This window comes from Phacochoerus africanus, chromosome 5, assembly GCF_016906955.1.
Source record: "Phacochoerus africanus isolate WHEZ1 chromosome 5, ROS_Pafr_v1, whole genome shotgun sequence".
Lineage (NCBI taxonomy): Eukaryota > Metazoa > Chordata > Mammalia > Artiodactyla > Suidae > Phacochoerus > Phacochoerus africanus.
The window spans coordinates 33,150,935-33,173,413 of record NC_062548.1 but is presented as its reverse complement, the minus strand read 5'-3'; the positions used below and the strand labels follow the sequence as shown (position 1 = coordinate 33,173,413).

Sequence of the window (22,479 nt, the reverse complement as noted above, 5' to 3'; positions counted from 1 at the left end):
AGAAAAGAACAAAACGAAGGGGAAACAAGCCATCTACCCCGATCAAGAGGCAGAAGGCATGGACATGAAGATGCTCACTGAACAGAAGAAGGAACGAACCCAAGGAGATCTTCAACAAAGAGATGGGAAGTAGAGGAAGGAACCGAAGAGAAGGAATTAACGAACTGAAAAACACACTCGAGGGGTTCGACAGCAGACTGGATGAAGGAGAGTTAATCGGAGACCTGCCCGACAAAACAATGCAACTCAATCAGACAGAGCAGCAAAACGAAAAAAGGATGTTTGAAAAAATTAGGTTACTTTAAAGGACCCATGGGATACCACCAAGCAGAATAACACTGGCCTTACAGGGGTGGTTCCAGAAGAAGAGAGAGAGCACAGGACAGAAACACTAGCTGAAGAAATAAGGACTAAAAACTTCCATCATCTGGGAAAGGAAACAGAACTTGCTTGGCTGTGGTGTAGGCCGGCAGCTCTAGCTCCGATTAGACCCCTAACCTGGGAACATCTGTATGATGTGGGGACGCCCCTAAAACTAAAGCAAAACAAAAACAAACAAACAAAAAGGATAAAAAGCACATGATTCTCTCGACAGATGCAAAGAAACCCACTCGACAAAACTGAACATCCGCTCATGTTAAAAACTCTCAACAAAGCGAGTATAAGAGGGAATGGACCTCAACTTAATAAAGGCCATCAGCTGCAAACCCACAGCTAACATGCCACTCAACTGTGACAAGCTGAACGCTTTTTCTCCTCTAAGATGATAAACAAGACAAGGATGCCCACTCTCGCCCTTTTTTTTCTTTGTCTCTTTAGCTATTTCTTGGGTTGCTCCCGCGGCATGTGGAGGTTCCCAGGCTAGGGGTTGAATCGGAGCTGTAGCCCCGGCCTCGCCAGAGCCACAGAAACAGGATCCGAGCCACACCACAGCTCGCACCTACACCACAGTCCGGCAACCGGATCTTACCCACTGAGCAAGGGCAGGGACTGAACCCACAACCTCATGGTTCCTAGTCGGATCGTTAACCACTGTGCCACGATGGGAACTCCACTCTTGCCCTTTTTATTCCCCATAGGATTTGAAGTCCTACTAACAATTAGACAAAAACTGGAAAAAAAAAAAGGCATCCAAATCATAAATGAAAAAAGCAAAACTGTCCTTTTTGCGGATTACATGACACTCTAACAGAAAATCCTACATACTCCAGCAAAAGCGGTTTGAAGGAATACATCCAGTCACGTTTCAGTTTACAGAATCAACATACATATCAGTGGCATTTCCATACAATGATATGAAAACATCAAAAAGAGAAACAGGAGTTCCTGTCATGGCTCAATGGTTAACAAACCCAACTAGCATCCATGAGGACACAGGTTCGATCCCTGGCCTTGCTCAGTGGGTGAAAGATCCTGTGTTGCCAGGAGCTGTGGCGTAGTTGCTGAGGTGGCTCAGATCCCACGTGGCGGTGGTGTAGGCTGGTGGCCACAGCTCCAATTCAATCCCTAACCTGGAAACTTCTACATGCCGCCATGCAGCCCTAAAAACAAACAAAACAAAACAAAAACCCAAGAAGAGAGACAAGGAGTTCCCGTTGTGACTCAGTGCTTAACGCATCTGACAAGGGACCATGACGTTGCGGGTTCGATCGCAACCCTCGCTCAGTGGGTTGAGGATCCCCCATTGCTGCGGCTCTGGTGTAGGCTGGCAGCTACACCTCTGATTAGACCCCTAGCCTGGGAACATCCATATGCTGCAAGAGCAGCCATAGAAAAGACAAAAAGACAAAAAAAAAAATAGAAATAGACAGATGGCAGAGTAGGAGGATTTAAGCTCCGCTCCTCTCATGAAAACACCAAAATTACAACATCATGAAAACACCAAAATTACAACAAAGTGCTGAACAACCATCAACAAAATAGACTGGAAACTACCAAGAAAAAGATATCCTACACCCAAAAGCAATAAGGAGCCACACTGAGACAGCAGGAGGTACTCATTCATGATATAAGCAATCCCATTCCCCCTGGGTGGGCGGCCCACGGACTGCAAAAGAACTCTATTTCAGAGGCTTTCCCACAGGAGACTTCTGAACCCCAGGGCAGGTGCCCAAGCCAGGGGGGTCTGGCATGGGGGAGGAGGAGCCCTGGAACATTGGCATTGAAGGCCAGTGAGGCTTGTGTGCAAGAGCGCCACAGGACTGGGGGAGACAGAAACTCCACTCCCAGAGGGTGCACACAGGTTTCATGTGCTGGGTCCCAGGGCTAAGCAGGCACTCAAGAAGAATCTGGGTCAGAATGACCCGGCGTCATGGAGGGTTCCCGGGAAAGGAGGGGGTGGCTGGGGCTGCTGTGGGGGTGGGACAGTCTAGGCAGAGGTCCCAGGAGTGGCTGTTGGCATGAGCTCCCCTGGAGGCGGCCATTTTGGAAGAATCTGGTCCCAACATTAGGGCTGAGAAGCCCCAGGCCAAACAACCAACAGGCTGGGAACAGAGCCCCACTGATCAACACACAGGACCTCAAGGGCCCCACATCACACCCAGAGACAAAGGTCCACCCCCTAGAGGGACAAGGCTCAGCTCCACCTACCAGCGGGCAGGCACCTGTCCCTCCCATCAGGAAGCTGGCCACAAGCCCCTCTATCCATTTCACCTACAAGGGGCCAGACACCAGAACCAAGAGAGGCCACACACCTCTCGCTACTCAAACAAGATCACACAAAAAGCATACAAAGTGAAAAGCCAGAGAAATATGAACCAGATGAAGGAACAAGACAACCCCCCACCCCACCCCGCCACCTCCATGCAAAATGACTTTAGAGTAACGATAGTCAAGAGGATCCAAGAGCTCGGAAAAAAAACTGAAGGCAAAGATCAATACAGTACAAGAAAGACTGAACAAAGACATAGAAGATTTAAAACAGAAACAAACCAAAAGATCATATTTACGATTGCATCAAACATAAACTACCTAGAAAGAAATTTAACCCGAGAAGGTAAAGAACTGTACACTGAAAATTATACGATGTTGAGGAAAGGAATGAAAGACACAGATTAATGGAAAGGTAGTTCATGTTGATGAGTGAATTCATCTCATTCAAATGTCCAGGTTACCAAAAGCAACAGAGACTCAATACAATCTCTACCAAAATCCCAATCACCATTGCACAGAACTAGGAGAAACACTTCTTTTTTTTTTTTTTTTGTCTTTTGTCTTTTGTTGTTGTTGTTTTTGCTATCTTGGGCCCTCCCGCGGCATATGGAGGTTCCCAGGCTAGGGGTCTAATCGGAGCTGTAGCCCCGGCCTACGCCAGAGCCACAGCAACGGGGATCCGAGCCATCTGCACCTACACCACAGCTCCGGCAACCAGGATCTTAACCCACTGAGCAGGGCAGGGACCACCCGCAACTCATGGTTCCTAGTCGGATTGTTAACCACTGCGCCACGACGGGAACTCCGAAACACTCTAAAATTGGTATGGAACCACGATAGAGCCCCATTAGCTACAACCACCTTGAGAAAGAGCAGCCAAGCTGGAAGGATTACATTGCCTGATTTCAAACTATACCACAAAGCTATAGATATCAAAACAGATCAGGACTGGCACAAAAACAAACATACAGACCAGTGAAACAACATTGACAGCCCAGAAGTAAAACCAACACAGACACAGAAAATTCCTTTCCAACAAAGGAAACAGAGAGATCCAATGGACAAAGGACGGCTTTGTCAATCAATGGTGCTGGAAGAACTGCATAGGCACACGCAAAGGAATGGAACTAGACCACTACCTCACACATCCCCAAATTAAAATGGACTAAAGACTCGGATGGAAGAACTGAAACCACACAATGTCGAGGAGAAAACATGGGGGTAAGCACACGGACATCTGTCTCACTGATTATGCTTGGATCTGACTTCAAAGGCAAGTGACAGAGAGGGAAAATGAAACAAGTGGAATGACATCAGACTAAAAAGTTTCTGCAGTGAAAGACACCTTCAACAAACTGAAAAGGGAACCTATTCTATGGGAAGGTATTTACTAATCGTACAGCCGATAAGGGGTTAAGAGCCAAAATACATTAAAAACAACAAAACAAACTCGTTCGACTCCACATCAAAAACCCCCAAGCAACCCAGTACAAAAATAGAGGAGAATTCCAGTGTGGCTCAGCGGGTTAAAGATCTGCCATTGTCACCACAGTGGCATGGGGTGCTGCTGGTTCCGTCCCTAAACTGGGAGCTTGTATGCCTTGGGGGTGGCATAAAACAAACAAAAACCAACCGATCAAACAAAAAAAAAAACCACGGGCCTAGGATCTGAATAGACGTTTTCCCAAAGAAAACAGAAAATGGCCAACAGGTATATGAAAAGAGGTTCAACCACACTAATGGAACTACAAACCCAAACCACAGTAATATTTCACCTCATCCCTTAGAGAATGGTTACTATATAAACAGACACACACACACACACACACACAAGCAACAAACGTTGGAGAGGATGTGGAGAAAAAGGAACATTACTGGTGCAGCCACAGTGGAAAACAGCATGAGATTCCTCGAAAAATTAAAGTCAGAACTACCGTAGGACCCAGCGATTCCACTTCTGGCGATTTATCTAAAACACTCGCTTGACGATCACATGCACCTCTATGTTCACAACAGAGTCACAGTCACCAGGACAGGAAAACAACCCCAGCATCTACGGAAGGATGAAGCAAGAAAGATGCGGTATATATCCATCTGCATTTCAGAGAAACATGGAATACTTTTGAGTAGGTCTCAAATACCACATGAGGCATCCTCATACTGAAAATGCATCTGTTGTTTATCTGAAATGCCAGTGTAACTGGGCCTATCTTGCTCTTATCGGCTAAACCTGGGGACAGTCCAATGAACGCGGATGAGAATGGTCAGGGCAGAGGTCATCACAGGATGTCTGGGCTGCTGGGAGGAAAGACTTCAGAGAGCTGGGAAGACAACTGAGCCTTACGCTGAGAACTCTGTGGGCTCCTCCACTCCTTTCAGAAGTTCCTAACACATCACCATCATGTGTGACTTACCTTTTGGATGAATCCCTGTCTTGTCTGCAGATTAGATCCTGAGTTGCTTGAAGACAGGAACCAGGTCTGTGTTCCCCACTCCACCTAGGACCAACAGGCACACCAAAGGCATGTTAGTACATGACCTCAAGAACTGAGTCAAAGGGCTTTATCTTCCCAAAGAGTGAAAGCATTCTGTTTGGGAAATCATTGTTAACGGCTATTTTCTTTCTTTCAACACTGCAGCCAAGAATCCAGTCTGGAATCTTTGGAGACAAAATAGTAACACAGACATGCACTGTTTGTGCTGCAATAACTGTCCATGGTAGTGATATCATGGGCACATTTCATTTTTGAAAGTTCGACATAATTTTTATTCACAAAAAGATAGTCAAAACTAATGGGAAGTATTCAACATGAAGATCTCCGCTTTTTCAAAAGTGCAATTTTATTTTCACATTAAAAAGTTATAGTTGATTTATAACGGGCTCATTTCTGTTATACAGCAAAGTGACGGAGACAGTCACATATATACATTCCTCAAAAAAAATTTTCCTTTCTTTATGGTCTATCCCAGGGAACTGGATATAGTTCCCTGTTCTATACAGTAGGACCTTGCTGTCTATCTATTCTAAATGTCATAGTTTGCATCTACTATCCCCAACTCCCAGTCCAACCCTCTTCCTCCCTCCTCCTCGACAACCAAAAATCTATCCTCTATCTGTGTTTCTGTGTTGTGGGTAGGTTCGTTTGTGCCATATTTTAGGTTCCACATATACATGATATGACATGGTTGTCTTTCTGACATAATTCACTGAGCATGTTCATCTCTAGGTCCATCCATGTCGCTGCAAATGGCATTCATTCATTCGTTCTCCTGGCTGCGTAGTATTCGCGCGTGCGTATGCGCACGTGTGTATACGTACATTTTCTTTATCCATTCATCTGTTTGTGGACAGGCCGTTTCCAAGGGTGGGTTATTGTGAAAAGGGCTACCATGAACATCAAGGTGCATGTCTCCCTCTGAATCACTGTTTTGTCCAGGTATATGGAAGTGGACATATTTTTGGTACCTGGGCTACTTCCTAAGATCCCCTCCGCGCCCCCGCCATGTGTGGCATCCTCTTGCTGGGATCAGACACTGAAGCAGTTACTGACAGCTGGGTAGTCAGTCCACTGACTATGAAAACACTTTTCTACAGGAGTTCCTCTGGGGCTCAGTAGACTAAGGACACAGCACTGTCCCAGCTGTGACGTGGGTTCCATCGCTGGCCTGGGAACTCCCTCGTGTCACGGGCATGGCCAGAAAGAAAGAAAGAAGGGAAGGAAAAAAAGAAAGAAAAAGAACACTTCTCTACAAGGAATCCTGCCCACATTTAAGTTCCTCTTCAGCCTAGTTTGGAACTCTCCCCCAGTCTGCTACAGTCAGCTCCATGCAGGAACAGGGTGAGGTCTACCACAGTAGAGCTGGTGGAACCCCATGGCAAGACAACTTTTCTCACCTCCTCTCCTGGGCTCAGCAATTAAGACAAGCCCCCACTGCTCCTACTATGCACATCCCACCCCCACCCCACCCCCGCCAGTGGCATCTTTCCAACAATTTAGAACGTAATGTGTTGACATGATAGACTGATCATGAAAACACGTTAAAAGCATGAGAGAAACATGCAGAGGAGGCAGTCAAACAAGAAGTATTTTTTAAAATGTGCTCCCTTCTTCCCCTTTAACTCCTTAAATTGAGTCTGAATTTTCATTCCAGCTCATCTCTGGACCCAGAATATACTCTGTGGTCTGACCTGACTAAACTTCATCCCAGTTTTTTTTTTTTTTTTTTTTGCTTTTTGCTTTTTAGGGCTGCACCTGCAGCATACAGAAAATCCCAGGCTAGGGGCACAATCGGAGCTACAGCTGTGGGTCTACACCACAGTCACAGCAACCTGGGATCTAAGCCTCATCTGAGAACGACACCACAGCTCAAGGCAACACAGGATTCCCCAACCCACTGAGGCCAGGGATCGAACACTCATCATCACGGATACTACTCGTGGGAATCGTATTGGAATCATTTCTGATGTGCCACAATCAACGCATCGACAACAGGAACTTCCTCATTTATTTCCTTAACTACAATACTCCTAAGAAGACAGCAACCAGGTTTAGAGTGTTATGAGGACTAGACGCTTCCCCCCAAGTGGCCTCCAAAGTCAGAAAAATCTTTAAAGTGTATGCACCATAGGTCCATTTTCATGACTGGCTATAAAGTTTTCCCAGGCTTCTGCCAGAGATTAAGCTGGACACTAGGTAAAGTGATCACGGCAGATTTTCGTCAACAATATACGGAAACAGGGACGTGGCAAGCATGAAATGACTCACCCTGGATTTGTACAGAAGTGGCTGGGCAGTTTAAAGAGGGAATGGGTGGGTGTGGGTGGGGGGGTGTGGTGGCTCAATAGATGCAGGTAGTGAGAATTTTTTAAAAATCGGGAAGGGAAAGCTGGAGACTCACCTGGGGACATTAAGCAGAGTTTCTGGAAGTTATGCTCCTCTTCTCCTAGAGACATTGAGGAGCAGAGACTCTCTTCTGGCGTTGGCTGAACAAATGCTAGATTCCCCCGGCACCTTGAGCTTTGTCAGGCAGGCATTCTAAGTGGAGCTGGAGTCATCCTAGCGACGCCGACGTGATGTTCAAAACCATCTTAGTGCCTAAGTCTTTAGAGGCCAAGGTTGAGAACTAGTTGAGAAGAGGGCAGAAGCACCTGTCCAACCTGGCCAAGGAAAGGCTCTCTGTCACTTCCCAGTGAATTTAGTAAGTGCTCCTTCCCTTTCCAAAAGGCTGCAGGGAAACTCCAAGGACCGTGTACCTAAGCTGCAGTTTGTGTCCGAGCAGCCCACCTGCAGCTGCCTGTCAGAAGGCGGGGGAGCAGCACAACCCAAGGGCTAGGGACAACTCCAGTCAGGGATCTTTCTAGGTTTAGAAACCGCAAGCCAAACACGCGGCGGCGGCGGCGGCGGCGGCGGCGGCGGCGGCGGCGGCGGCGGCGGCGGCGGCGGCGGCGGCGGCGGCGGCGGCGGCGGCGGCGGCGGCGGCGCTCCTAGCGCTTAAGCGCCAGGAGCTCAGGCTGCAGTCCGGACAGATTCACGACTCCCGGAGACAGGAACTTAAAAGCACTTTCCAAGTGCCGCGCCCCGGTGGCAGCAGAGCCAGCTCTGTTCTCACCCCTCCACAAAGAAGCCCAGGGCTCCATGGTCAGCGGACCCGGCCAGCAGAAAAGCAGCGTCTAGGTCACGGTCCAGGCCGGGAGCGGGAGGTGCTGGGAGGCGGTGCCGGCGGCGCGAGGTTGTGACGTCACTTCCTCTGGGCGCCGCCCCCCCTCCCCCGCCCCTACCGCGCAAATTGAAAGGTCCGGCGGCGGTCTGTGCTGCTATGAGCGCTGCGCTGCTTGCCTGTTCCTCGACTTCCGTGCCACAGTCTCCCCTGTACCGGACCACGTGAGTGGGGACCATGCAGACAGGCTTCGGGGCCCCCATCCGGTTGCGCTCAGCTGGACGGATGGCCTTTCCCGGGAAGCGAGGGGTGGGGGCGGCCCGTGGTGTCTGCCTACTGGTACCCGCTCCAGCTCTGGGGATCTAGGATCTTAGGGTGGGAGAGGGATGGTCTGAGGCGCGCCAGACCCTGCAGTGGCCCTGGGGGCGGCTGGCGAAGCACCCGCGAGCGGGCGAGCGGAGCTCCTGGTGCAGGAAAGTATGGACCGGTGGAGCGGGCTCACCTGGCCTGGGAGTGCGGTTTGGCCGACTGAGGGCGGGTCCTCTTGTTTTTCTGCAAAAGCTGACCGGCCGGTTTTATGCTCAAACTCCCAGTTTCCAAGTGTTGACAAGTACATTGTTTTCTTAACTTTGCGCAGATCACAGGAACTCCTGGAACCGGCTTCTGGGCCGACCTGCCAGTCCCTGTGAGACTGGATGGAGCGGTGACATCACTACTACCTGTCCTGGGACCGTCTCTTGAGGATGCTTTGTGCCTCCCTCCCTCGTCTCTCCTCATTGTGCTGAAGAAGAAACACATACTGGAGAATATTTACCCCACTTAGAAAAAACATGTAAGCTTCACGAAATATTTACTATTTCAGTTTTCCTCAGAGTGAAAGAAAACTTTTTAGGAACATCTGAGTGGTAGGAAGCTAATAGCTTTTCCCCAGGCTGTGGCTTGAGGACCGCCTGCATCCAAATTGCCTGTGTTTAAAATTCAGAATTCCCATCTCACTCCACAACTAGTGAAGTCTCGTCACTAGGAGTGGAATTGAGAAGCTGCAGAGGAACTGAAAGTTACTCCTGGATTAGACTGTATCAACAGGGTAAGGTCTGATATCTGAAGCTGTGGGTACTTCCTTCCTTTCCTTCCAAACTTAATGTCTGATAGGAGAGAGTTATGTTAAGAAATACTCAGTGTCTACCACTTTCTCTCTCTCTCTCTCTCTTTTTTTTTTTTTTTTTTTTTTGCTTTTTAGGGCAGCACCTGCAGCTTATGGCAGTTCCCAGGCCAGGAATCGAATCAGAGCTGCAGCTGCTGGCCTGTGCCACTGTCACGGCAATGCCAGATCCAAGTCGATTCTGCCACCTACGTCGCAGCTCACGGCAACGCTGGATCCCCGACCCACTGAGCGAGGCCAGGGATTGAACCCGTGTCCTCATGAATCCTACTTGGATTCATTTCTGCTGCACCAGGATGGGAATTCTCCTGCTTTTGTTTTTTATTATGGGGAGTTGGGGGTGGGGAAGGAATGTGGCATCTTCAGGTTTCTGTGTGGAATGGGCTTGGTGCTACAACCTTGATGGAAGTGGGTGAGGAATTAAAGCATTTATCGTGCAGCTGTTTTTTTCACAGCAGGCACAGTTTCATATTATTTTGCCTGGAGCTGGCAGAGTCTGATGGAGGTGCCTCCGGGCACCACCACTGCTGATTCACAGAATGGTCATTACTTGGAATAAAGCATTCCGATAGTAGTAAATTTTCAGGCCTGAAAAAAGGATAGCTCATGGAGTTCTCCTGTGGCGCACCAGGTCAAGGATCCGGTGTCGTCACTGCAGCCGCCAAGGTCACTGCTGTGGCATGGGTTTGATCACGGGGCCTAAAAAGCAAAATAAAATAAAGTAAAATAAAATAAAGTGCATTGATTCTCAAATATCTAAACAACAGCAGCTGCTGTTTCAGTTTCCAAGCTCTCTTTATTTTTCAAAAATTTGGGGGTAAATATAATTTGCCTTAGATATTGCTGCTTTCCCTTTCTCTTTTCACATCCTGTAGTTAACGTGGCACTCTGGGGATCCAAGGATTACTGCAGTTTATGGAAGAAGCTTCTGAACCTGTCCACGTGGGGAAGTATAAAGGTCAGGCAGTAGCTGTGGATACATATTCCTGGCTTCACAAAGGAGCTGTGAAGGATGGGATCCTGCATTGCTGTGGCTGTGGTGCAGGCCGGCAGCTGCAGCTCCAATTCACCCCCTAGCCTGGGAACCTCCATATGCCGTGGGTGCCGCCCTAAAAAAAAAACCAAGAAACAAAAAACACTTTTCCATTGACGAAGCAAAATGCTCCCGCTTTTGTAAGAAGTAGCACCACCTCCCACCTTGCCCCAGTCATGGTTTGTTTAAAAAAACAATTCTGTGCCTAGTTAATACAGTGTATCTTTGCATAACTATCTTCCTTGCAGAGGCTAGATTCCTAAAACTAGAATTGCTGAGAGGAAGAGAATAAACCTTTACAACGACATATTACCCACTTGCCCACCAGAGCACATCCACCTCTGCTCCGCTGCAGTGCCTGTGCCCACCCACTAGGCACCATCTGCCAGCCCTCGGGGTGCTTTTAAGGAGGAATCCCTGTGAAAGTGGGTTTGCATTTTCTGATAAAAGGGAACAGATAAGGAATCTACATGTATTTTTATTTAATCACTACTCCAAAACAACTCCTCCTGATGGCCTAATGTATCTTCCTGAATTAGTGTTTTCGTTGGATACATTCCCAAGAGTGGAATGGCTGGATCACATGGTGTTCTATTTTTAGTTGTTTGAGAAACCTCCATCCTGTTTTCCACCCCAGCTGCACCCACTCACATTCCTACCAACAGGGTACCAGGGTTCCCTTTTCCCTGCATCCTTGTCAGCACTTGTTACTTGTGGTCCTTTTGCTGATGGCCGTTCTGACAGGTGCGAGGTGATACACTCCTCATGGTTTTGCTTTTTATGTCTCTGATGTCTAACGATGTTGAGCATCTTCTCACATGCCTGGCGGCTATCTGTGTGTCTTCTTTGGGAAGATGTCTGTTCAGGTCCACTGACCACTTTGTAATCGGGTTGTTTGTGGGTGTCATGTTGTTTAAGTCTCTTTCAGTCTGGAGATTGTCCCTCTCTCTCTTTTCTTGAGGAAACCAAATTATTTTCTCCTGTGGTTTTCCGATGTCTTGACCTTGGCCGATGGTCTCTGGCAGGTCCCTTCCTCCCCTGCGTATGCTGTAATCTGGTAGATCTGTGTAGACGCTTGGTTTGGTTTAGGTTTGGTGTTTTGGCAAGACTGCTTCATTCATGGTGGCATTGTCTTCCACCCAGAGGCTCGTGATGTCCCGTGGTCTTTGATTGTTTAGATCCCTTAAGTTCATTAGGGGCTGCCAAATGGTGATACTGTAACTCTTTCATTTCTTCATTTGTTCGCTGAAATACATCTTTTTTTTTTTTTTTTTGCTTTTTCTAGGGCCACTCCCACGGCACATGGAGGTTCCCAGGCTAGGGGTCGAATCGGAGCTGTAGCTGCCAGCCTACACCAGAGCCACAGCAACTCGGGATCCGAGCCGTGTCTGCAACCCACACCACAGCTGAAGGCAACGCCGGATCCTTAACCCACTGAGCAAGGCCAGGGACCAAACCCGCAACCTCATCGTTCCTAGTCGGATTCATTAACCACTGCACCACGATGGGAACTCCTGAAATACATCTTTAAAACAAAAGGAAAATTACTGCCATCAACCATTTTGATTATACTAAGTCAAGTTTATACCGCAAAGGCAGGATACATGCTTGATTCTTTTCCTTGAACTTACCTGTTCTAGAGTAATGATTTGCTTCTTATTTTCCTCCAAAAGTGACCAACTTCAGGAGTTCCTGTTGTGCCTCTGTGGAAACAAACCCTACTAGGATCCGTGAGGATGTTGGTTCAATCCCTGGCCTCACTCAACGGGTTAAGGATCTGGCATTGCCGCGAGCTGTGGTATGGGTCGCAGACACGGCTTGGCTCGGATCCTGCGTTGCTGTGGCTGTGGTGTAGGCCGGCAGCTACAGCTCAGATTCAACCCCTAGCCTGGGAACTTCCATATTATGCAAATGTGGCCCTAAAAAGCAAAAAAAAGAAAAAGAAGGGGGACCAGTTTCTTTCTTTAGGATTATCATTAACTGATGATTTTAACATTCTCGTTGTGTTTGAATACATTTCAGTAGTTACTCTTTTTTTTTTTTTTGGTCTTTTTGTCATTTCCTGGGCCGCTCCCGTGGCATATGGAGGTTCCCAGGCTAGGGGTCGAATCTGAGCTGTAGCCGCCAGCCTTCGCCAGAGCCACAGGAACGCGGGATCCCAGCCGCATCTGCGACCTACAGCACAGCTCATGGCAACACCAGATCGTCAACCCACTGAGCAAGGGCAGGGATCGAACCCGCAACCTCGTGGTTCCTCGTTGGATTTGTTAACCACTGCGCCACAACCGGAACTCCCCATTTCAGTAGTTTTTTGTTGTTGTTGTTGTTTATTTATTTATTTATTTTTGTCTTTGTTTTTTTTTTTGCTATTTCTAGAGCTGCTCCTGTGGCATATGGAGGTTCCCAGGCTAGGGGTCGAATCGGAGCTGGAGCCACCGGCCTACGCCAGAGCCAGAGCAACGCGGGATCCGAGCAGCATCTGCGACCTACACCACAGCTCACAGCAACGCCGGATCGTTAACCCACTGAGCAAGGGCAGGGACGGAACCCGCAACCTCATGCTTCCTAGTCGGATTCGTTAACCACTGCGCCACGACCGGAACGCCTCAGTAGTTATTCTAATTGATGCTCACGTTGTCCCATCTTTTTGGAGTAGGAGTCACCTCACATTATTTTCTGAGTCCATTTTTTAAATTTAACTTTTGAGCCGAGGTGCAGTATACTTGCTAAGGGTCCTTTTAACCTGACCTCATTCGTCTTTGACACTTTCGTTTCTCACGTGACAAGATAGTCAAGTTACTCTTGTACCTTGCCTGCCCGGGACCTAGTACCAAGCCATTTCACAAGTGGAACCTTTAAAAAAAAAAATCTTTAGGAGTTCCTGTCGTGGCGCAGTGGTTAATGAATCCGACTAGGAACCATGAGGTTGCGGGTTCGGTCCCTGGCCTTGCTCAGTGGGTTAACGATCCGGCGTTGCCGTGAGCTGTGGTGTAGGTCGCAGACGCGGCTCGGGTCCCACGTTGCTGTGGCTCTGGTGTAGGCTGGTGGCTACAGCTCTGATTTGACCCCTAGCCTGGGAACCTCCATATGCCGCGGGAGCGGCCCATGAAATAGCAAAAAGACAAAAAAAAAAAAAAAAAATCTTTAAATGTAGAAAATGTTAGGTACATACAAAAACAGAGGGAAGAGAATTCCCAGCTTCATCGAGCACCAGCTCACGGCCCCCCTCCCTTCATCTGTCCCCTCCACCCACTCCCCACACCCAGTCCTGGGTCTGTATGTGAGGCACATCCAACACTGAATTATTTTACCCTAAGCTCTTCAGTGTGAAACTCTAAGGAGAAGCACTCTCTCTTTTTTTTTTTTTATTTATTGTATTGAAGTAGAGTTGATACACAATTTTTGTATTCATTTCTGAAGATCTCTCTTCTTTCTTTTTTTTTTTTTGTCCACCCCTGCGGCATGCACAAATTCCCAGGCCAAGGATCGAACCCGAGCCACTGCAGTGATGATGCTGCATCCTTAACTGCTAGGTGCTAGGCCACTGGGGAACTCCAAAGATCTTTCTTCTTAGATGTAACCTTTGCCATATTTTAAAATCTTTAGTAGCAAGCCATTAATAGCATCAAGTAAGTTGGATATGTTTTAACAGTTTTACTGAGACATAATTGACATGCACATATTTAAGGTGTACAGTTTGACACGTTTCAACATTCTGTACACACCTGTGAAACCATCACCACAAAATCCAGATAGTGAACGTATCCAGCCCTTTTCTCTTTTTTTTTTTTTTGTCTTTTTAGGGCCACACCTGGGACATGGACGTTCCCAAGCTAGGAGTCAAATTGGAGCTGCAGCCATGGGCCTACACCATAGCCACCATAGCCACAGCAACGCCAGATCTGAGCCATGTCTGCGACCTGCACCACAGCTCACGGCAGCGCCAGATCCCCAACCCACTGAATGAGGCCAGGTATCAATCCTCATGGATACTAGTTAGGTTCCTTACCACTGAGCCACAACGGGAACTCCTCCAGCCCTTTTTTTATGTATTCGTACCACAGATAGATACTGACAGCTGTTATGAGCCAAGCGCTCCCTTAGAAAGGGGATCTCAGTCCTGAACCAGGCAGGCCCTGCTTCCAGAGCCCTGACCCTGTTGAGATGGGACAGCTGTGTGTCTTTGAATCTGTTTTTCACCTATCATTGTAATGTGAGCTCGAAAGCCCCTTCTGTGCATTCCTCAATGGCTGTGTGAATTCTGGGCTAAACACCGATGTCACTTCAGGACTGAGGTCCCCGACCGTCCATCTTCTCTGCTGTACACAGTGCAGCACTCGAAATGTGCATGAGGCCTTCCGAATTTCAGATCGTCTTTATTAAGTGATGCCCACCCATTACTTTCCCCAAAGATTGTGCTCTTCTCACAGTGTCTAGGAGCCTGCTTCTCATCCCGCCTCCCTCCCCAGCGTGGAGAGACCCTGGCTCTTCAGATGATGCAGCCCGCCACGTGGATCCCTGGGCCTCTTCTTCTCATTCATTCATTCACTCACTCATTCATTCGGTGTTAGGGCGAAGCGCGTGGCAGGGGCGGGAGACCGGAAGGAGCGAGGCGGGGGGGTGAGTCCCCCCCTCTCGTCCACCGCAGGCCGTGAACCCCAGCAGGTCGCTGTTCCTGCTCTACGCCCTCAAGAGCTCCCCCAGGCTCGGCCTGCTGTACCTCTACCTGTTCGACTACACGGACACCTTCCTGCCCTTCATCCACACCATCTGCCCTCTGCAGGAAGGCGGCTCCAGCGAGGACATCATCACCAGGCTGCTGGTGGGTCTGCAGAGGGCCCTGGGCCGGGTCTCGCTGCCGTCCCTCGGCTCAGGGGGGAGTTGGAGACGCAGCCGGAGCCTGTCGGGGAAGAGCCGACAACAGGAGCCTTCATTCGAGTTGTTCTGGGAGAAACCCCACAAAAGAAAATCCAGCAGGAACCCCTCCACTCCCGAAGGCCCGTTTTGTTTGCTGCGTTGCATAGCTAGAGAGATTACCCTCCGGGCTTGAAATATTTAGGCAACAAAACCCAGCACTGCCTCTGTTATAAGAGAACGCAGTTTAGGAGTTCCCTGCTGGCACAGCAGGTTAAGGACAGGACATCGTCCCTGCAGTGGCTTAGGTCGCTGTTGTGGCGCTGGTACAGTTCTTGGTCTGGGAACTTCCACGTGCTGCTGGGGAGGCCAAAACAAAAAGCAAAGAGAGCACAGGTCCAGACTGCCTGAGGTTTAGGGTTTTGGGCCCTCCAGCGTGGTGATGTGTCCCTTCACAGGGTCCCCAAAGGATGGTTATTTGTCCTACCATGAGGCAGGATCAGCATCCATCCTCACAGATGGGAGTCCTCGCATCAGCTGGCACAGGGCCCTTGGCAGGGACAGATGCCCACCTGGGCTGCAGTCGTCGGTGGAGCCCATTGACTGGGGGTGGTTCTGTGTGTCTAGTTGGTCATTAGGGGGCAAGGTCCTCTGCGTTGGTACTTTTGGGGCAAGCCTTCGGGTCCTTTTCTATCAAAAGTCACATAGATATGGGAATCATCATATGATCCACATAAATGTTGAAACCCAATTCCTAAGTCTCCAAAGATCCTTTTTTTTTTTTTTTTTTTGTCCTTTTAGGGCTGCACCCTGGGCATATGGAGGTTCCCAGGCTAGGGATTGAATCAGAGCTGTAGCTGCCAGCCTGCACCACAGCCACAACAACTCCACATCCAAGCCGAATCTGCAACCTACACCACAGCTCATGGCAACGCCAGATCCCTAACCCACTGAGCAAGGCCAGGGATGGAACCTGCATCCTCATGGATACTAGTTAGATTTATTTCTGCTGAGCCACACGGGGAAGTCCACCAAAGACCACCTTCCCCCGCCCTTTTCTTTCCTTTTTAGGACCGCACCCGCGTCATATGGAAGTTCCCAGGCTAGGGGTTGAGTTGGAGCTGCAGCTGCCAACCACAGCCATAGCCACACCAGATCTGAGCCACGTCTGTGACCTACATCCCAGCTCACAGCAATGCCAGATCCTTAACCCACTGATCGAGGCCAGGGATCAAAGCCGTGTCCTCATGGATACTAGTCAGATTCGTTTCCACAGAGCCACAGCGGGAACTCCCCAAAGACCTTTGCCTGCCTAGCTGACCTCAGCCCTGGACGTAGTTTAAAGCCTACGGATTAGCCCCTCTGCACTGTGTTTCTCTAATTCTCCAGTGGTCAGCTGTCACCTGCCTCTGCAGGCCTGGGAGCACGGAGCTGCCCTGGCCTTTTCCGTTTTCACAAGCTCCATCCACCCCTGCCTGCTCCCCAGGCGAGCTTTTTTCTGGGGATTCTCAGTGTCCACGTGCATATTCCCGGGCAGCTTTCATTAGCCTCTGGCTGCCGATGAGTTGTCTAAATACCCTTTTACACATTACCTGCTGATACCTGTAATTAAAGGTTTTTATTTTCTGCATAAGCACCTTTTAAAGATGTATGTTTTGCCAGGACCTGTTACCATTCTACTCATCACCGATGAGATGCTGATTTGGGAAAATGTTTTATGTGATGAAGAAATCTTGAAAACGGTTAATTTTGATTAGTTTTAAGCTCATTATTAATAACTTGGGCTTGGTTTCTTTGTTTGTTTGTTTGTTTTAATTCTGAGTTCCCACAATTATGTAACAAGCATCTCAGTTCAACCTCTTTGGTAACATTTATCCAATGTAAGATTAATTATTACAAAGTGAATTGATGGGAGTTCCTGTCATGGCTCAGTGGAAACAAATCTGACTAGTATCCATGAGGATGCAGGTTTGATCCCTGGCCTTGCTCAGTGGGTTAAGGATCCAGCTGTGAGCTGTGGTGTAGGTTGCAGATACAGCTCGGCTATGGTGTTGCTGGGGTGTGGGCTGGCAGCTGCAGCTCTAATTCCACCCCTAGCTTGGGAACTTCCATTCGCTGCTGGTGCGGCCCTTAAAAAAAAAAAAAAAAGACAAACTGAATTGATGAATAGAAATCTCATTTTAGACTGTTGGATGTGTGTGTGTGTTTTAATAAATGTAATACAGTGATAACCACAGTATTTTGTGTAAAAGTCAGTCCTCATGCTTTTTTGTGAACATCTTTTTTTGTTTGTATTTACCTGTGCGTTACTTGGAAAGGATCTGAGGGAACCCACGTGGAAGCAGTGGAGAGAATTCCTGGTGAAATACTCCTTCCTTCCGTACCAGCTGATTGCCGAATTTGCTTGGGACTGGCTGGAGGTCCATTACTGGACGTCACGGTTTCTTATCGTCAATGCCATGTTACTCTCAGTTCTGGAATTATTCTCCTTTTGGAGGATCTGGTCAAGAAGTGAACTGAAGTAAGTGTGTTTTTATGTTGGAGGTGGTTGGGGCAGCAGAGACTGGGAAGGAAATAGCAGGTGGAGTGACGCCCCCCAAGACGTGGGGTTCACACTGGGGCTCTGCTTTAGAAACACGGCTGAAGCAGGAACAGAAGGATGACTTTGTGTCGGGGGCAGGGCGGCTCTCGAGGTGCTTATCGATTTTGTTGGTTTGTCTTGTCTTTTTAGGGCCACATCCACGGCATATGCAAGTTCGCAGGCTAGGGGTAGGGTTGAATCAGAGCCGCAGCCGCCGGCCTACACACAGCCACAGCAACGCAGGATCCAAGCCGCATCTGTGACCTACACCACAGCTCACAGCAACAGTGGATCCTTAACCCACTGAGCGAGGCCAGGGATCGAACCCGTGTCCTCGTGGACACTGGTTGGGTGTGTTACTGCTGAGCGGTGACGGGAACTCCACAGTGCTCATTGGTGAGGGGCGGCTCCGAGGCCCTTTCCCCCACACGCTATCCCAGCTAACTCCTGGCGGCGGGTGTGCGTGGAGGAGTTTGATGACTGAGGACTAAACCGGGGGGGGGAGAAGGTATTTTACGGAAGGCCGCTGTGTGGCAGAGCGGAAAGAGGTCTGACGGGGAGCTCTGTGGGCCTGAGTGCTCCCCCTGCTCTGTCGCCACCTGGGACAGTGCCCATCTCTCTGGGTTAACGTGTAAGATGAGAGAGCCGAACGGGACAGCTCCCGAGTCAGAACTCTTGGTCGCAAGTGACAGAAACCTCAGTTGGCTTTCCTACCACGGGAGGTACCCAGAGACCCAAATGGTGTCATCAGGGCCACACACTGCCTGTCCCTGTCACAGCTCTGTGCTTTCCTGCACCTGCTGTTTGGCAGGTTCTTTGCGTGGGGGCCCTGGGTTGCTGCAGGTGCAGGTGTGCAGCTCAGCAGCCCAGGAGGAAAGAGAGCCCTTCAATCCCCGGAGCACTTAGGAAAAGCCCAGCGTTCAGGCCTTGGCTGTGCTTGGTCCAGCCAGGGTCATGCCCCCCCCCCCCCCGAACCCATCCCACGTGCAGGGGTCTGGGGCCTCGCCAGGCTTGGGTGCGCACTCACCCCCAACCTGGGGCGGGTGTCAGCCCCCTGAGGCCACATGAAGGAGCAGAGGGGGAGGAGTTCCCGTCGTGGCGCAGTGGTTAACGAATCCAACTAGGAACCATGAGGTTGTGGGTTCGATCCCTCCCCTTGCTCTGTGGGTTAACGATCCGGCACGTGGCTCGGATCCCGCGTTGCTGTGGCTCCAGCGTAGGCTGGCAGCTACAACTCTGATTGACCCCTAGCCTGGGAACCTCCATATGCCGCAGGAGCGGCCCAAAGAAATAGCAAAAAGACAAAAAAAAAAAAAAAAGGAGCAGAGGGGAGGGAGGCTCCCCAAAGGGAAACTCAGAAGGTGCTTCCAGAAGACAGGGATGGCCGTCAGGCAGGCAGAAGTAACACGTCACCACGCCAGCATCCTTTTGGCCCGAAGCAGCCCGAGGCCTGAAGGGCCCTTGGCCTCATGCGTCAGGCGCAGCCCTATGGGTGGTTCTCAGAACCCAGCAAGAAGCTCCCTCATCTGTTTCACTTCTGTGAACTCACTTACTCATGCACCGTTCACGGAGCCCCTGCTCTGGCCCTGGTTCGTGGCTGGACACCGCAGATCTTCTGGTAAAGAGACAGTCTGTGGAGTTCCCGTCGTGGCGCAGTGGTTAACGAATCCAACTAAGAACCATGAGGTTGCCGGTTCAATCCCTGGCCTTGCTCAGTGGGTTAAGGATCCGGCGTTGCCGTGAGCTGTGGTGTAGGTCGCAGTGCATCTCGGATCCCATGTTGCTGGGGCTGTGGTGTAGGCCATCGGCTACATGTGCAGTGAGAGCGGCCTAGAAAAGGCAAAAAGACAAAAAAGAAGACAGTGTGTCCTCCGAAGGCCGACAGCCCAGCAGAGAAACTCTTATGTTAAATGTGCCGGTGATGCCGCGGGTGGCGTGGGGGCTGTGCCCTCCTCGAGAGGCCTCCTCGCCCGTGGGGCCCAGGGTGGCGACCGGGCGCCAGGGCCCTGAGGACGCACCCCGCGGGCTGCACCCTGGAGGTGAAGGGGGGGGGTGTCCGGACTCTGGGAAGGGCCCGGGGCCCGAGCAGCGCAGCGCCGTCGCCGTCGTGAGAAAGGCAGCCCCAACCCCACCTCAGACGCGTCTCTTCCTTTTCCAGGACTGTGCCTCAGAGGATGTGGAGCCATTTCTGGAAAGTGTCCACACAGGGGCTTTTTGTGGCCATGTTCTGGCCCCTCATCCCTCAGTTTGTGTGCAACTGTCTCTTTTACTGGGCCCTGTACTTTAACCCAATTATTAACATTGATCTTGTGGTCAAGGAGGTCCGACGGCTGGAAACCCAGGTGTTGTGACCACCGCTGCCCGGGCTCCGAGGGACTCTTCCGCCTCCCCGCCGGCCCAGCTCGGATGCTCAGGCGCGGGAGAGAGCGGGCTTCCTCCGTTCTGCCCCGAGGACACGAGGTGCTGCTTGGTCTGTCAGAGGCTGCAGCCGCCCCTCTCTCCCTCTGCCTGTGGCAGCAACGATCGGCGGCCCAGAGAGTGGCCGACATGGCAGCAGCACCTCCCACCCAGCCGCCCTCCTCGCAGGGACTCGGGAGGCGCAGCCCACGACAGCTGGCAAGGACCCGGGAGGACCCGGACTGGGTCGCACCCCCCTTGCCCTAAACTGTGATGGGCAAAAGGCTCCTGGGGCACATCGGAGCCCTGAGACCAAGCCCAGGGCCAGCCTGTCCTCTAGGTCAAGTTTAGGAAAACAGGAGGTTTTATCATAGGCATAGGCAGTCGCACATAAAACGTTCAGAGGAAAAACCAAAATCCGGTCAACAATCCTGTCTCACTGAAGATGGCTAGGAGGTCTCAGGGGGAAACCTGAAAAAGGATTCTGTTTGAGACGAGGATGACGGCTCCACTTGTCATCCCTGCTTGCTGCTTGTAATCGTAGAAAGTCAGGAACCCTGTCTCAGAAGGGATTGAGTGGGATGACAGGCAGCTAATGGAGAGCAGTTCACATCAGGCTGAAGTGCCTCAGGGCTACCCAAAGTTGTTGTTTTACGGGGTTGCTTGTTGTTTTGCTTTTTGATTTTTTTTTTTTTTTTTGTCCACACCCACATCAGGCGGAAGTTCCCAGGCCAGGGATCAAACCTGCGCCGTGGCAGGCACCCAGGCCCCTGCAGTGACGATGCTGGATCCTTCACCTGTTGTGCCATAAAGGAACTCCTGCGTTTAGTTTTTAAGGATTCAGTCTAAAAATCCAGGCTAGTCCATTTGTTTAAGGAAACGTTTTGTACATTGACCTCACACTGTATAATCTTTATTATCCTATTCTGATATGCCAAACAACAAGTATAACTACACCAAGTGCTGTAATTGTAGATACGAGAGGAACTATGGCTGTTGACTTCCTTCCAGTGTGACAACAGCAGGTGTGAATTGTGATACATCTGAAGACTGGCCCTGCAGAGATGAGCTTGCATCCAAAGTGTTTTTTGGTGACTCCATGAACTATTCATTAACCCTTTGTATCTTTGACGATTCCACCCCACCTTTACATCTGAAAGTTTGAAGAAATTACCTGAAACTAAAATAAAGGTTTTATATATATATATATATACATATATATATATATATATATATATATATATATACATATAAAATTTCTCTAGAGAGAAAAAGTAACTGTTTAGGAAAGATAAAGAAAAGCTGCACCACCCAGGACAACCAGCTAGTCACAATTAAGTCCCCCAGCCTGATGCAGACCTTGGGCTGAGGAGCCACCCAGGGTGGCTTGAGTGAAAGGAGGGGGAATGTTTTTCTCCCTCCTTTGATTGCTCATCTGGCCCAAGGCTGCCCGACTTGACCTTTTTCACCCTCTAACCCTCCAGTCACCCTGACAGACCCTGCAGCATCTGCGCCTCCCTGGCCCTGCAGGACTGTCTCCTTCTTCGATGAAGAGATGGAGGCCAGGTGGCGCTGGTGGACCTGGGCCCGGGCCAGACTCCCGATCCAGGGCTCCCCACCTGCACCTGTTGGCCTCTTCACATTGCTCCCACCCGCTCCCCATGTCATGCTGCCAAGATGAGTAATACCCACATAAGCTTTGGGGAGGAGCAGCGCAAAGCCAGCTTGGCCTGGAGCAAACAGGCGGGGCTAGACACTCCCTGCTTATCACCTGCACAGGGAACAGGCCTGGAGAGTGAGGGCCACTGGCCGCCCCTCCTCCCTCCGGCCCCTCGGCCCCTCGTTCTGAGCAGGCTTGGGTGCGTCCGTCCGATTGGGAATGGAATGTCGACTTAAGATATTCAGACCCTTTGATGCAAGAATTGCATTTAAATACATCTCAGGTAAAGAATAATAAGGAGGGAGAGCAAAGATTTATTCACAAGCATCCTCATCACATCAATAGTTGATAAAAATAGGAAATAGCACCAGTATCCAAAAGCTAGCAATACAACCATTTAAAATGAAGTTTCCAAAGATTTTTTTTTTTAAGACATGGAGAAACGGGGGAAAAGTTATGAAAATCATATAGTAGAGAGTTAC

General features: G+C 49.8%; 1 protein-coding gene and 1 long non-coding RNA gene across 2 annotated transcripts; one reads left to right on the top strand and one right to left on the bottom strand.

The window, feature by feature from the left end:
* Nucleotides 1-4,295: 4,295 nt before the first annotated feature.
* Nucleotides 4,296-8,073, bottom strand: LOC125127442 (uncharacterized). The gene is made up of 3 exons (XR_007134930.1): nt 7,552-8,073; nt 5,067-5,150; nt 4,296-4,705 (listed from the first exon to the last, which is right to left on the bottom strand). It is a non-coding gene; the product is annotated as an uncharacterized LOC125127442 (long non-coding RNA).
* A 522-nt stretch (nt 8,074-8,595) lies between these two features.
* LOC125128408 (bifunctional apoptosis regulator-like) lies at nt 8,596-21,544 on the top strand. Its single transcript, XM_047782763.1, has 7 exons — nt 8,596-8,649; nt 8,725-8,920; nt 9,053-9,142; nt 10,348-10,430; nt 15,154-15,327; nt 17,678-17,880; nt 20,099-21,544. Exons 1-7 carry the CDS (start codon nt 8,596-8,598, stop codon nt 20,289-20,291), a joined length of 993 nt encoding a protein of 330 aa, XP_047638719.1. The 3' UTR covers nt 20,292-21,544.
* The last annotated feature ends 935 nt before the right edge of the window (nt 21,545-22,479 follow it).

What these genes read in the sequence shown, in the direction of transcription:
- LOC125128408 (XM_047782763.1), top strand. Translation starts at nt 8,596, where the DNA reads ATGGCCTTTCCCGGGAAGCGAGGGGTGGGGGCGGCCCGTGGTGTCTGC. An exon ending in ACATCATCACCAGGCTGCTG is followed by an intron (nt 15,328 to 17,677) that starts GTGGGTCTGCAG and finishes TTACTTGGAAAG; the next exon opens with GATCTGAGGGAACCCACGTG. An exon ending in TGGTCAAGAAGTGAACTGAA is followed by an intron (nt 17,881 to 20,098) that starts GTAAGTGTGTTT and finishes TTCCTTTTCCAG; the next exon opens with GACTGTGCCTCAGAGGATGT.